The 13537-nt window shown below is 41.3% G+C and overlaps 1 protein-coding gene across 1 annotated transcript; it reads right to left on the bottom strand.

Moving 5' to 3' along the window:
• Window positions 1–10140: 10140 nt before the first annotated feature.
• LOC119556914 (putative cyclin-dependent serine/threonine-protein kinase DDB_G0272797/DDB_G0274007) lies at window positions 10141–11826 on the bottom strand. Its single transcript, XM_037869404.1, has one exon. It carries the CDS (start codon window positions 11697–11699, stop codon window positions 10215–10217), a length of 1485 nt encoding a protein of 494 aa, XP_037725332.1. The 5' UTR covers window positions 11700–11826; the 3' UTR covers window positions 10141–10214.
• Window positions 11827–13537: the final 1711 nt, after the last annotated feature.

Raw genomic sequence — 13537 nt, forward strand, 5'->3', positions numbered from 1 at the left:
TACCCAGGACTCGTAAATCCTTTCCTGCTTTTCTGCACTCCTGCCTTTTCCTCATTTGCATCCAGAGCACGCGAATTCGGTTATAGTTATAAGCACATTACGCATACGCTACCATCGCCCCGCCAAACCAAAGCGAACATCATTATGCAGTTTTGCACATTTCGTATTCCATTTTTAATGTCGAGTTTTAAAATTCATTTAGTCCTCGTGATGTACAACAATTTTGTGACTCATTTAACATTACAACAATTTGCATTAAAATACAAACACGAACGGAAACAGAAACAGCAACAGAAACCGAAACAGAATCGGGAAATGGGAAATGGGAAGTGGAAAATGGGAAATGGAAAAGGCAGACGACACACACACACATATTGCAAGACCGAGGTTTTTAGCAGCGATTTTACGGTGCATTTGTCATGGACATAACCCTTTCCCCCACCTTTTACCCCACTTGGCACCTCATCCCACGGCACCCCATCCTCATTTATTTAATTTCACTTTAAGCGCACACAATGAAATTTGTGTTTAATGAAATGAAATTCATCTTCACAAAAGGCTCGCGCACTCGGCACCGTTGTTCTCAGGCTGCCAAATGCCATTTCCAGACCATTACATCGCCTGCTCGGACCGAAATGTGGGCGGCTGTTGGGATACCTTTTGGGGGATGGGGTTCCCAGGGTCCCCGACTTGCCGACTCCCCGGGTCTAATTAAATTAAGTGCACACCTTTGTTGTCCCGCTACGCGCTGGCATGCCGCCCGTGTCCTATGTCCTATGTCTTGTGTCACCTGTGCACCAACTGTGCTTTGATTTGCAGCCCGATTGAATTGGCCAAGGGACTTCTATTCTGTAACCCATTTTTTCTCGATTTTTTCCCTCTGAAAACTATGTCACTTCCTTTAAATATGCACTGGACAGCAATGGAGTAGCCGGCGGGCAGAGCTTGCATGCTGAACGAAGGAAGAAGTAACATATCGTTTTCAGTAAATTTTCTCGCCAGCAATCCTTCTTGCCAGCACGCACAGCCTCCTCTTCAAACAGAAAACGACTTTCACTGAAAAAGAAATGGTAGTAGGATTTTACATCCTTAAATTTAGTTGTCTTTGCTTGAAGGTTTTAATGTTGGATAAAATATGGTAAAATAAATTGAAAGTGTATGCTTAAATTTATTAACGTGTCTTAAGTTGGTTAAAATAAAATCAGATTAATTGAAAATCTTTAATGCCAAAAGTTGTGTATTTTTTACTACTTAAGGGTATAAGTAGTTTTCAAATAAAAAATGGAATGAAAATGAAAAATGATATCTTAAATTTGATTTTCTTTTACACACATATTAAGAACCATTTCCTCTACCGCATGTTAAACTAAATGTAGATTTTAAATCAAGAACATTTTCTTCTAGTTTTTCACATAAACGAATAAACGGATATTAATATTTTTGTCTTCAAATCGAAAAAGAATTGTGAATGTTTGTCAGTGCTTTCATTTGGAAAAAAAGAAGAAGTCTTCAACAGTGTATTTCAGAAAAACAGTTTTTTATAAGAATGGGAGTTGTATTTGTTAGAACTTGCTTTTAAATACTGAGTTAGGAGGATTAAATACATTTCTTAATAAGCCTAATGAAACAAGAGAGGGGCCTTGTTACGCGTTGTTTCATTTAAATCGATATAGTATTCAAATTTATTCAAATATTTAAGAAATGTTCTGAGTGTATCCCCGGCTGTTCGTCCTTTGTCCTCTCGACTGTTTGTCGTTTGGCGCGAATGCGGATGCGAATGCGAAAGCGGATGCGGATGCGGCTGCGGTTGCTCGGCCCTCAGTTGTCAGTCACGCGGCTGTCTGTGACTCCTTGCGCGAACCTCCTTCTTTCGTCCTGCCGCGTCCTTTTCGCGTCCTGCCACTTGCGACTTGCTACTCCTGCTCCATTTACTGTGTATTTTTGATGTCTAAATTGCATTTTATTATGTCGCTCGTTCGAGGGAAGGCGGCAAAAAAGGCGAAACTGGTTCGCCTGCCACATATGTTCGTTCGTTTGGCGAAGGGGATTGCGATGCGATGCCGTTGTTGTTGCGGTTGTAAATTTTATTTATCATTTAACATTTTTTACGCTCTTTATGCCCCTCCAGTCGGGCGGTTAGTCAGGAAGCAGACCCGCCCTGCGACACACTTTAAGTGACTTTTCGAGTACTTTATTTTGCATACAAAATATTTGCCTTGTCGCCATGTGCATGCGTGCGTATACGTAATATCGGTGCCAACTCACTTGGCTCTGTAAGTTGGCTCCTCATCGGTGCGGCAATGTTATGGGGCTTCTCCCTGCTTTTTTTTACACACTTTTTATGTTAAATTAAACATTTAAAATGTTATTATGATTTTTATTTCGCCGCTTTATTAGTACCATTTTTGCGATACCGCAATATTGTTTTTACTCCGACATAAAAGTGCATGATATTTAATTAACTATTCACTTTTCTCTCCTCTTGAATGGCTGTGTACATTATTAGTTTCTGCACAGTTGCCTTGTGGTGGACATAAAATTAATTAATTTAAATTAGAGCCAACATTAGAAGCGAGTGGGTGAGCATGGGAATATATTTGCTTGATATTGTTGTGTCTCTTTGTGTAGATGACAGAAACTTATTGGTCGTTGGATAACGAGCGAACTGCAGTAATTATTTTACCAAATAATATTATCAGTATATGCAATTTGCTACTGCATTCAAATGTTTAATTAAATATGATTTTCACCAGATAGAATGGAATTTGTGTGAAGTCTTTGTCGGCCAGGTGGTAAAAAGGTCGAAAAACGGCGTAAACTTTATTGCATGCAATTGGGAATAGATGGCCAGCAACCACACTCTCACTTCCGCGTGGCAGTAAACAAAACTGTTGGTTTTAATAACGGCCAAGTGCATGTGTGCCATGTGGCTAAAATAGAGGGAGGGAGAGCTGGATTTTTAGGAGTCAGCTGCCATTATGTTTGCACTTTTATTAAAAAACTTTTGCATAATGAAAGTTTTGAGCTTGCTCTCCAAATTGTAGACGCAATATATAACTCACAAAAAAGTTGAGTGCGGTTCAGCTATTTATATAAATATTTTTGCACAACTTTTGGCCAAAAATGATTTTTCAAGTGTTTATGATGCTCGACTCCGGGCCTTTGTCTCCCCTTCCCCCGCCTAGTACAAATTAAATGCCATTCATTTCATTTAAGTAAGTTTTTATTTATTAATAAAATAAAATATCGTAAAATATGTTATTTAATTTTAGTAAATTTGTTACTACAGAGAAGTACCTGATGATAAGTTGTCATTTTAATTTAAATATTTATTGTTTGTAATGGTGAACTTTTTTTATGTTTTTGAAGATATCATTATACTCCTAGTTTGAAACGTAAATGGTATAAGGAATTAATTTTCAATCTTTTAGATATACTATGCCAATCAGATGATTATAATACTAACTTTTCTAAGTGTACTACTCCAGTTTTAATAAATATATTATTATGTTAAAATGGTTATAGTACTTTCTTTATTATGCTAGATGGTTATTAAATCTCCCTTTAATCAAATTCCTTTCTCTGTGTACGGACTCACCCGGCTCTCCCCTTAATTTACCACTTAGGTAGTAATATATATGTTTTCGGGGGTGTGCAAACGGCAGTAACGACAATGATGGCTATATAATGGGAATGCGAATTTTTATTGTGGCCACAACGGCTGGCCGGGATGGGACAGGATGGGCCTGGCCTCGCCGCCTGGTAATATTAGGAGCTCTAAGGAGGGCCGCGCCGAGGACTCTCTCTAAAAGCAATGATACTTTTATCCCCCCATGTCATTGCCACGTAAGTCCGCCACTCAGCGAGATGGCTGGTGGCTCAGTTCTCAGTTCCCAGTTCTCAGTACTGAGTTCTCAGTCGCATCCTCGAGGCCGCTGAAGTCTACTGATGGCTGCTGATGGGCGCTCACATTGTCGCCGTCTTCGGGTGTGGATTTTCGGGATATGCGACGCTACATGTTATGAATTTTTTAGGGGCTTTCGTCCTTGCAAAGCGGCCTCAGACGGGCAGACAATAATAAAAGCCGCTGGCACGTGCACAGTCGCAATACCCGTGCCCGAGATTATGTCTACGTTTTGCTCAAATGATTTACACATCGTCTGCAGGGAAGGCTCCCTTTCGGATCTACTTCGTTGGGAGTGGCATTCGGTTTGGAATTGGGATTGTCCCATCCTGTCCGCAACGCGCTAACGGTATACCAATTACCAATTTGCCATTGTCCTTCGCGGAATTTTCGAATTTGCGATGATGCTCCTGCAGGTTGGGAGCCCGAGTCCTCTGTTTTGCCCACCGGAAATTGCCTGACATTGAATGACGGCATTAGCTTCTCCACTGGCTTATGGCAATCGCTCTTAAAGCCGGCCAACGCTGATTTAAATGTTCTTTGCAAAACATATGGCTTATGTGGGGGCTTATAGGTCGAATTCGAACAAGGTCACATAAGGTTACGGTAAAAGAAAAATGTTTATAATGCGGCTGGAATAAACTTATTTCCTGTTGGCAATTATAACAAGGTAAGCTAAATAAGTCTGCATGCATAAAACATAAATAATCCGATCTAAGCTTCAACGAGAACAAATCAAATGAAAAATAATTTCTTTTGAGAAGCTTTAAATGTGCTTAACCTTTTGTACAAAGTAAATTGAGTTATTAATATGTATTGTTACTTATTTGTTCAGAGATATTGAATATAGGAAATTTTGTAAATTTTAGTACAGCGGCTTGGAAACAAGAATTCTAAATAAATAAATGATCGTTAATTTAAAAAGATATAACAGAATTATTAAATATATGTTACAAAAATATTTTAGATTAAATAGGGAATTATACACGGTATATTGAAAGTCAGCAATCAAAAAGTTTAGATTAGGAAAGAATTTAAAGCCCTTTTGATTTAAATACATTTTTCGGGTATTCAAGTCGAAAACAATTTAGCATATCCTGTAGGTTTACATATTGCAACCATAATTTGTGTGTGTATCCAATCGAAACAAAGTTTGGCCCTGCAGTAAGTTCCACGTGTTTTTCGCAATTGCATAACTGGGTTGCAGACAGAGAATCGCAGGTTCTTCGAAGGAGAAACATAACTCGTATGTTCAGACAGACAAAACCCGTTTGTTTCGCCAGGTCGCCTGTAGAGGGCGTTGCGCAACGGAAGTGCATCGCAGCTATAAGATACATACCGACATTATGTAGTTTTGTAGTTGGCTTTTATGGCACTCGAAATGGGTGTCTGCGTGCGGCTCAAAGGTGAGTGTTGTTTATAAGAAGGTTCTTTGGTTCTTGGGTTCTTGGTTTGCCGGTTTTCCCATAGATGTTGCCACTTCAGCTGGCAACTTGCCCCAGTTGTTGTTCTCGTGCACTTGCTGGCTTTCGAGCCAGTCAGGCGTGGCAAATTGCAAACTAATTTATTAAAAACGGATATATGAGCAGAATTTATACATTGCACCGGTGCTGAGCTTCGGCTTTAGCTGCAGCTCATTGCGCTGCAATATTGCCAGAGTTCATAACTTCCCCCCCAAGGCTGTGAGGTAAATAATGTGCTGTCAGCTTGTCAACGGCTATGAATTCGAAGACCCCTCCTTTGTTTATTGTGTGAGAAAGTTCTTGCTGTTGATCTTAAACATTTTTGCTCATTATATGCTGGAAACACCAGCAACTCAGCAACTCAGAAACTCAGCTCGTCAGACTGGTCACAGTTTGAAATTGAAATATGATCCATGCCCGGCGTTGGAAACGTTTGCTTTTCAGCCATTAAGTTTCATTTCTCAACTGACTGCTGTCAACTGCAGCTGCAGATTTTGCTTTTGCTGCATTGTCTCCTCTGACACCGAGATGACAATTCTCTAGGCAAGCTAAAGGTAATCATATCTCTGCATTTTCCAGTATAAGCTGTCAATCAAAGTGAGCAACCCCCCCGCCCAACTCCTACCTCCATTTGCACTGCTCAAAAGGCAAAATAGATTGCTATCTGATATTCGAGTACACGTCAGTGAGCTTCAATTAGAGACATCTCGGAACGGAGCTCGGACACGAGATGCAAAAGCCCCTTGGTTAATTTGCGAGCTCCAGGAATAATGTGGCATGAAAAATTCCGAAACCGAAACGACCGAAAGTTGCAGCAGCAGCAGCACTTAATTGCCAGTTCCCCCGAAGGGCCAAGTTGTGAAATATTGATACTCGTACTTATGCATAAAGGCCCCCGACATCCCGGCACTCCATTGCCACGTATTGAGCTCGATAAAACCAGCTCGTTTCGAGGGTCTCTCAGCTCATTTTAAGCGCACTTTAATGGCAATTATACGCCTGAGTAGCTGTTTGTGTTGGCAAACTTTTCGGGGAGGTGGTGGTGGGGGCGGTGTGAGTAAAAAGCGTCAACAGCACCAGACACTGGCAAAGCCGGCAAGCAAAACAAACACACATCGTATACTATACAACGCTATACTATACTATATCTACTCGCAAAACACCAGACGATCCTGCAGGATGTTGTGACTCGACATAAATCCTTTGGCGTATAAAATACTTGCAAACATTTTGCTGCTGCACGCACCAGATTATTAAAGTTCTGTGTAAATAGTTTATGGTAATCATAAAAGATATACCAAGCATTCTTGCTTTACGAGCAATGGGGCGTAAGAATAAGGTGCTTCGTCCATTAAACGGGGCAAACATGAAATATCACTCATACGCCCGGTTGCCCGCCCTGACTTTTAACTCTTTTTGTATCTACAAAATTTCGGGGAAGAGTGCCTTTTACCGCGTAACTTGGCCATTGTCAATTAAAATGATCAAGAAAGGCGCGCGAAATTCGCCCATTGCACATCAAAAATAACAACTTGCCACCTGAGTCGCAAATTTTTACGATGCACATCAATTTTGCCAAACAAAAATGGCTGCTTTAGTGCGCAGAACTTTTTCGCAGGGGGTTGCCGAAAAAGGGTTAAAACTTTGCTTTTCCCGCGCTAACTGATGCCCGGCTGCCTGTCATTTTTCAAAGGACTCCGTCTGGCATCCTCGCTTTTCTGACCATTAAACGCTGCCGAGCGTTTTTGTAGCTGTTTACACTTTTGGCTTCATTTTGGCCGCCCGGCAATTATCAAAGTTTGAGCCAAAAGTGCTGATTAATTTTTAATGCATATCTTTGTCGTCGTGCCCTTGGTAACCCCCTTTTTCGCTAGGTTACCTGCTCGAAAGTGCCGAGTCATTTCCGAAATTATAAAGTCATTTTGTTGCCCTTTTCGAGCGGGAGTATTGGGTGGGATGAGTACAACAAAAGCCAGACGCTGATTTAAGCGTTTTCGCTTTTTGGTTTTGTCATCTCACTATATCAAGTGGTCACCGAGTAATGTGCACTCAATTCGAAGATATCTTATCTATTTGAAATTTTAAAAGAACTTTTACATTGCTTGAGATTACAAAAGTTAGATAAAAATAAATTCTGTAACTACGCTTATTCTGCAAAAAGCACAAAACTATCGAATATTTGTTAACATATATTGTTATTTTAGCTTGAACCTGAATGTTTATAAGTTATATTTTAAAATTCAATAAATATATTATTAAACAATTTAATAATATATTAGTTACCTATACAGAAATTATTTTTTCAATTTTATTAAAATTTATAATCAGTCTCAAAGTTTCTGCCTCTTAAAGATATGTATGATAATGTTTATTTAAATTATAAGTATAAAAATTTAAACAAATGTATTTTATGATAGAATGACCTATTTTATTTTTTGTGTGTTACTTTGATGAATATTCAAAAATGTAATACAAATCAAACCACCAGATAAAATTTACATTCGTTAAAGACCTTTAAAATTGACAGCTTTCTAGGGGGCTTATTAAAATCAAAACCAAAGGTTTGATAGCAGGGGTCTGTCAGGCAATCGCTTCCAATTTCGCGATCTGGCGTTGTTGTAACCCATTGTTGGGGTCAGTGGCAGTGGCAGGGTTAAGAGGATAAGGGGCTGAAGGGCACAAGGGCACAGCCGGGAGTCTCATCAGCAGATTCGCGGTTAGCTATCTGACCGGAGCGACATGTTCATTGCGTTTTGCGGCTTTTGTCATTGGCCTGCGAAGTGGGACTGTTGGATTTTGGGCTCCGCACGGCGGGACCAATAACGAATGCCGAATACCCATTGCCCACTGTCCAATTCCCTTTTCCCACTGCCGCCGACTGTGGTGACCAGTGGTCAGATGAGCAAAATTCCTAACGAAGCGGTTAATGTGGGCAGTGCAATTATGAATTTATGCGCATTTATCCGCCTGCAATCGCCATTTACTATTTACATTCGCAGATGTTGAATTGCAGACAAGCGTTGATTTGCACGCATGCTTATTATATTTGATTTTTAGTTGGTTTCCGTCGCTTTGCGGTTTCCTTGTGCATAGGTACGTGGCATATAAATGCTAATAATGTGGCCAGCAGCAAATTAAATTGATAATATTGACTACACTGAGGAAAACAAGTTTAGAAAAGAGAGAAATGGAATTTAAATAGGCTTCCCAGGAGAAAAAATTCAAAATTATTTAAAAGTTCTTAACCTTTGTAAGCTTAAATAAGTCAAAGTTGTGAGACCCATGTGGGAACTACAATATCACTTATTGTATATATATATATTTAAATATATTTAAATTATCAATTGACAGCTTCCTTACTTTTGGTGTAAGTTGCCAAAAATCAATACCTTTTTGTACAATTTAGGGCGCTTATATACAAAAACATACTTTGTTTTGGGTGTAACTAATGAAAAATCAATCATTTAATTCTTAAATCTAGGAAGGTGATGTTCCCTATACATTTTCCTTCAATGCAGTTTTAATTTCTACTATTATAATGCGTGTGGTGTAAACTTGTTTCTCACTTCGCCTTCTAAAATGGAGGCGAATGGCTCCCACGTCAATTAGAGTTAATTTCATTAGCCGGCAATAACTTGCAGCACTTTCCACCAAAAACTACTGGCCCGACTTTTCGCGACCCTCGCGGAACTTTACTTTTTGGCTAATTTTGTTGCTGTTTCGTTAACGCCTCGCTGAAGTTGAGCGTCGCGTTTATTTGTGCGTCATTGTTGCTGCTTCTGCTGCTGCTGTTAAAAGTTGCTGCTGCCGGAGTTACATTTGGCAATTAGCCGCTGCATTTTCCTCCACTTTCGCTACTTTTGCATTGCAGCAGTCAGTACCCCTTTTCCCTGACCCCTAGCTACGCCCCTTCCCTTGCCCTTCGCACTTCAATACATATTTATTAGCCGCATTTGTTGGATTTTAGCTCAATTAAAAAGTTTTACTCGGCTACTTTTCTTCATTTGGGACCTGCCTTCTGACTCCGACTTCAACTTCGACTCGGAATGTCTTGTTTTGTTTTGCTGGTAACTAGGAACTGGGATCTGGGAGCTGGTTTCTAGGAGTTGTAAGCTTTGGAGTTACTCTGCAGTTGGTGTCCTTTTTTCTTTTCTCTGCTTCGCAAGCACTAATTGCAATTACTTTGCCCTGACTCTTCGGCGGTTAGCATTTAAAAACAAAGGCTAAGCTAAACACGAAATACCCTTGCTCAAACCACAAAAATATTTATACCTTTTAAAGCCGATTTCTCAATGTCATGTTAACTAATGTTGTTGTTTTTCTGTTTTTCGTTTTATCTGACTAAAAACTCTTAAGTAGAGGGAATCTTTCAAATAAATTTGAAAATAAACGGGTTACAGACTTTGTACGAATATGTCGTTCCTAAAGTTAACATCACATTGAGAAATCGAAATTGTGTCTCCAAATAATTTAAATTCATGCTTACTTTCTCTGGTATATAACAAACTAAAACGTTAACCTGACATTGAGAAATAGATCCTTAATCTTGTTTACACTATTATAAAGAACTGAAGAGATATAATCACATATCTTAAAGAATAGTGTATTTACGAGATTACGTCGTAAAATATTTAATACTTATGGATGGTCATTGTCTGTTTTTTCGGTTAATTAGGAATATATATTTAACCAAACTATAGCTCACACTTCCACAAAAGACCCCGAAGCCCCTCGAGAGAGTATAAAAGGAGACGAGAATCGCTTGAAACCAGATTAAGAATTTATTATTTAGGACTTAACATTATATGCATACATAGTAGAGTGCTGAAAAGGGAGCTGGTGAACTTTCAGCCCAGCAGCTGATTGCCGGTGGCACTCCAACCGGGTGCCACGTAGTGGGGTCTCTGTTTGTGCACCACCGTGCGCACCACTGGCACTTTAACCGGATACGGATAGTAGACTGGCTGGACCACCGGCTTCTCCACTCGATAGGGTACCCTGCGCTCCACCACAAAGGGAATGGGTCGCTCCACGGGCACTGGCTTCACCCGCTCGATGGGAATCGTCACCTCCTGCATCTGGGGCACTGCCACCGTATTGGCCACTGGAATCTTGATGGGCATCGGTTTGGGTATAGTTGCAATCACGGTGCGGGGAACTTGCACATGAACGGTCTGCTTATAGGGAACATGCTGCTTCTGGTAGTGGGTGATCGGCACATTCTTGGTGATCTCGATGTGCTTGGCCAGCGGCAATCCAGCTATGGCCTTACTGCTCTCTGGGGAATGGCGAACACTGGTGGTTATGGCCGGCAGATCTGCCACTTGGCCATCCCTGTGGGAGTACAACAGCTGCTGATCCTGGGCAACACCCACACGCTGGTGTTGTCTGTGATCTGGAAGAGATTGGTGCAGATGTGGCTGCTTCTCGTTCTGATGTTGCTGCTGGTATTGCTGATGTTGCTGCTGGTATTGCTGGTGTTGCTGCTGGTATTGCTGGTGTTGTTGATGTGGCTGCTGGTGTTGCCCATGGTGTCTGCCCGACAGCTCCTGGTTTTGATGGTGGCTCGATAAGGAGGCCTCCTGCTGACGCTTCACTGGGTTAGCCAGTGTTTGAAGCTCTTTGAGCCGCGCATAGACACTGGAACTATCGTCGTGCTGCTCCTCCTGCTGCTGCCGGTTCTCCCTGTTTTCCCGATAATTGGAAATTTGTTCGAAATGGTAATGACTGGGGGGCGACGTGGGAAAGGCCACCCGCGGCCGATATGCATAGCTTTGGTAGTGATGGGGCTCCCTGTGATGCGACTCCTCCTCATAGCCAGCGGAATTTGGCTCATAATTTGCCGTATTAATGACAAAATCGATATTGGCCGATGGGTCGCGACGCGGCTCCTCATCCTCGTTGAATTGGGAGTGCGAGTGCGAGTGCGAATGCAGTTTGCTGTTGTAGTAGAAGGGCGCAAAGCCATTGGCCGTGGTGCCCAGGGAGGAGGCGACAGGATGTGGCCTATGGTGCTGGTGTGTGTTGGTGGCCAGGAGCTTGTGAGCATAATTTCCATATGTTGCCAAGTCATCGGCCATTGCAGTGTCAGTGTGGCCATAATAATTTCGCGTATATCCTGTTAATCCCGGCAACGATGCCACACCCGCTTCCTGGTAATGGTGTTTGCCATGTACCAGAGGCAGGAGCGGGAATTCCGACAGGGACAGAGGCAGTGGGGCATCTAGGGCCGCCATTGTCATGGCCAACGAGAGCCACATTAATGCATAGATCATTAATGAACTGTTGGCATGTGGGCCATTGCCTTTCCCGGATTTTTGCGGTCGCCTCATAACGGTGGGTGAGTGTGTGTCCTGGCTGTTGGCTCCTGTGTCCAGTGTCCCAATCCTCGAGCGGAGTGCGTGTTTGGATGCAGCTGGCGTGGGTGTTGGTCGGCTTTGAAATGCAAATTTGTGACATCGCGTTGGTGTTTTTATAACGCACACCCTTCGAATGGATGGAGCGCACTACTTGTAATTGGATACTCGTCGGCACTTCAAGTTCAATGGCTCCCGGCTCCCGGCCCGCTGCTCCGGATTGTGTAAGTGGAGGCCCTCACTTTCACTCGGCGGAACAGTTGTCCAGATTGTCCCTTTCAGATGCAAGTGAGGCGATCCGCTGCCCGCACAATCCGCAATCACAAAGTCCACAGCCACCTTGATTGCAGTGCCGCAATGGACATCGACCTGTTGAACAGTGGGTTAAGGTGGTGAGAGGAATAATCTAATCTGAGAGATCTAACTCATGTTAAATAGTCTTTGAAAATGTAGATGTACTTTACTTATTGATAAAAATATGACCAACATTTTTGTTCGAATTTTAAGAACCTTATATTTTATAAATAGCAGCTCTTGAAACTAAATATTGGTGCCTCAAAGTCAGGGCAACATAGAGGGAAAAGAGTCTAAAGCCCAATATTTCAAAAACTTATACATTTGTAAATAAAAGTGTTCTTTATTTTAGATATGCTATATCTTTCCCTGACTTATTTAAGCAAATGCAGTCGGAGTTTAAGCAAAATTCATTGTTCAGTAGAGACAATTATATACCATATTTAATTTATGATGTAATGCTTTTAAAGTTTTGTAATCTTATTTGACTGAGGCTTCAAAACATGCCCCATTTGGTTGAATGTTGGCCAGATTTACCCACCTTTGATCACTGTGCTCCGGTGGGCTCCCAGCCGCATCGGATTTCACACTGTGGCAGCTTGCGGTCAATGTCGCGGCCATTTCGATGTTTGATTGCACAAATGGTGACGCTCGGTGACGTGCGTTTCATGTGCTTGCGGTGCGGTCTTTGCCAAGTGCAATTGCAATCGCCGTGATCCGTGGCCATGTGAAACCCGTTTAAGATCTCGGGTTGCAGCACTTTCTGTTTTCAATTGGATGCTGTCGACGACATTTGGTATCGATGTTCTTGCATAATTTACCCCCCTCTGCCCTCTGCCCCCCTTCCTCGCACAGTCACTCACTGAAACTGAAAATACACTTTGAAGCAAAACTGATTCAATTTTAAAGAACCTCTGAGAAAATGGGATTTTCCGCAGTTTTAGTTTGCACTTAACAAAATGCAAAGCTACTTTCTATATATTTTACATATGGTTTACGTCGGATTATTTATCAAATCACTTTCGAAACCTTAGTTAAGTTGTACAACTAATATGATTTTATAAAAAAAGCTTGTAATCAATAAAGTATTATGAGAAAACGTATGCTAAAAAATAGTTCTAACATATAGCTTATTTTTTAATGATTTATATTTTCCAGTTTGCTTTTTTTATTACTTTTTCGCTTAAACTGGCTAGATTGAGTGGCTCGACCATGAAATACTCAATATCAATTTCAAAAAACAACTAACAAAAAAGTATTTTGCAACTGTAGAAAATGTGTATGACGAAATGTTTGTGAAATATGATACTTACGTTGTGTTTATGGAAAGTGAGTGGCCAAAGTGGCTAGAATTTTCACTCAGTGTATATGCCTGAAGCGGGAAATCAAATATTTCCTCGCCAGCTAAGAGAAAGTCGGCGAAACACGGAGATAAAGTGAGTTCTTTGGGTTGCGAGCCGAGCATCTTTGGATCATTCATCATTCTGCTTTGCATTTAAGTTTGAAAAGTTCACCAGGTT

Source organism: Drosophila subpulchrella, chromosome 3R (genome assembly GCF_014743375.2).
Source record: "Drosophila subpulchrella strain 33 F10 #4 breed RU33 chromosome 3R, RU_Dsub_v1.1 Primary Assembly, whole genome shotgun sequence".
Lineage (NCBI taxonomy): Eukaryota > Metazoa > Arthropoda > Insecta > Diptera > Drosophilidae > Drosophila > Drosophila subpulchrella.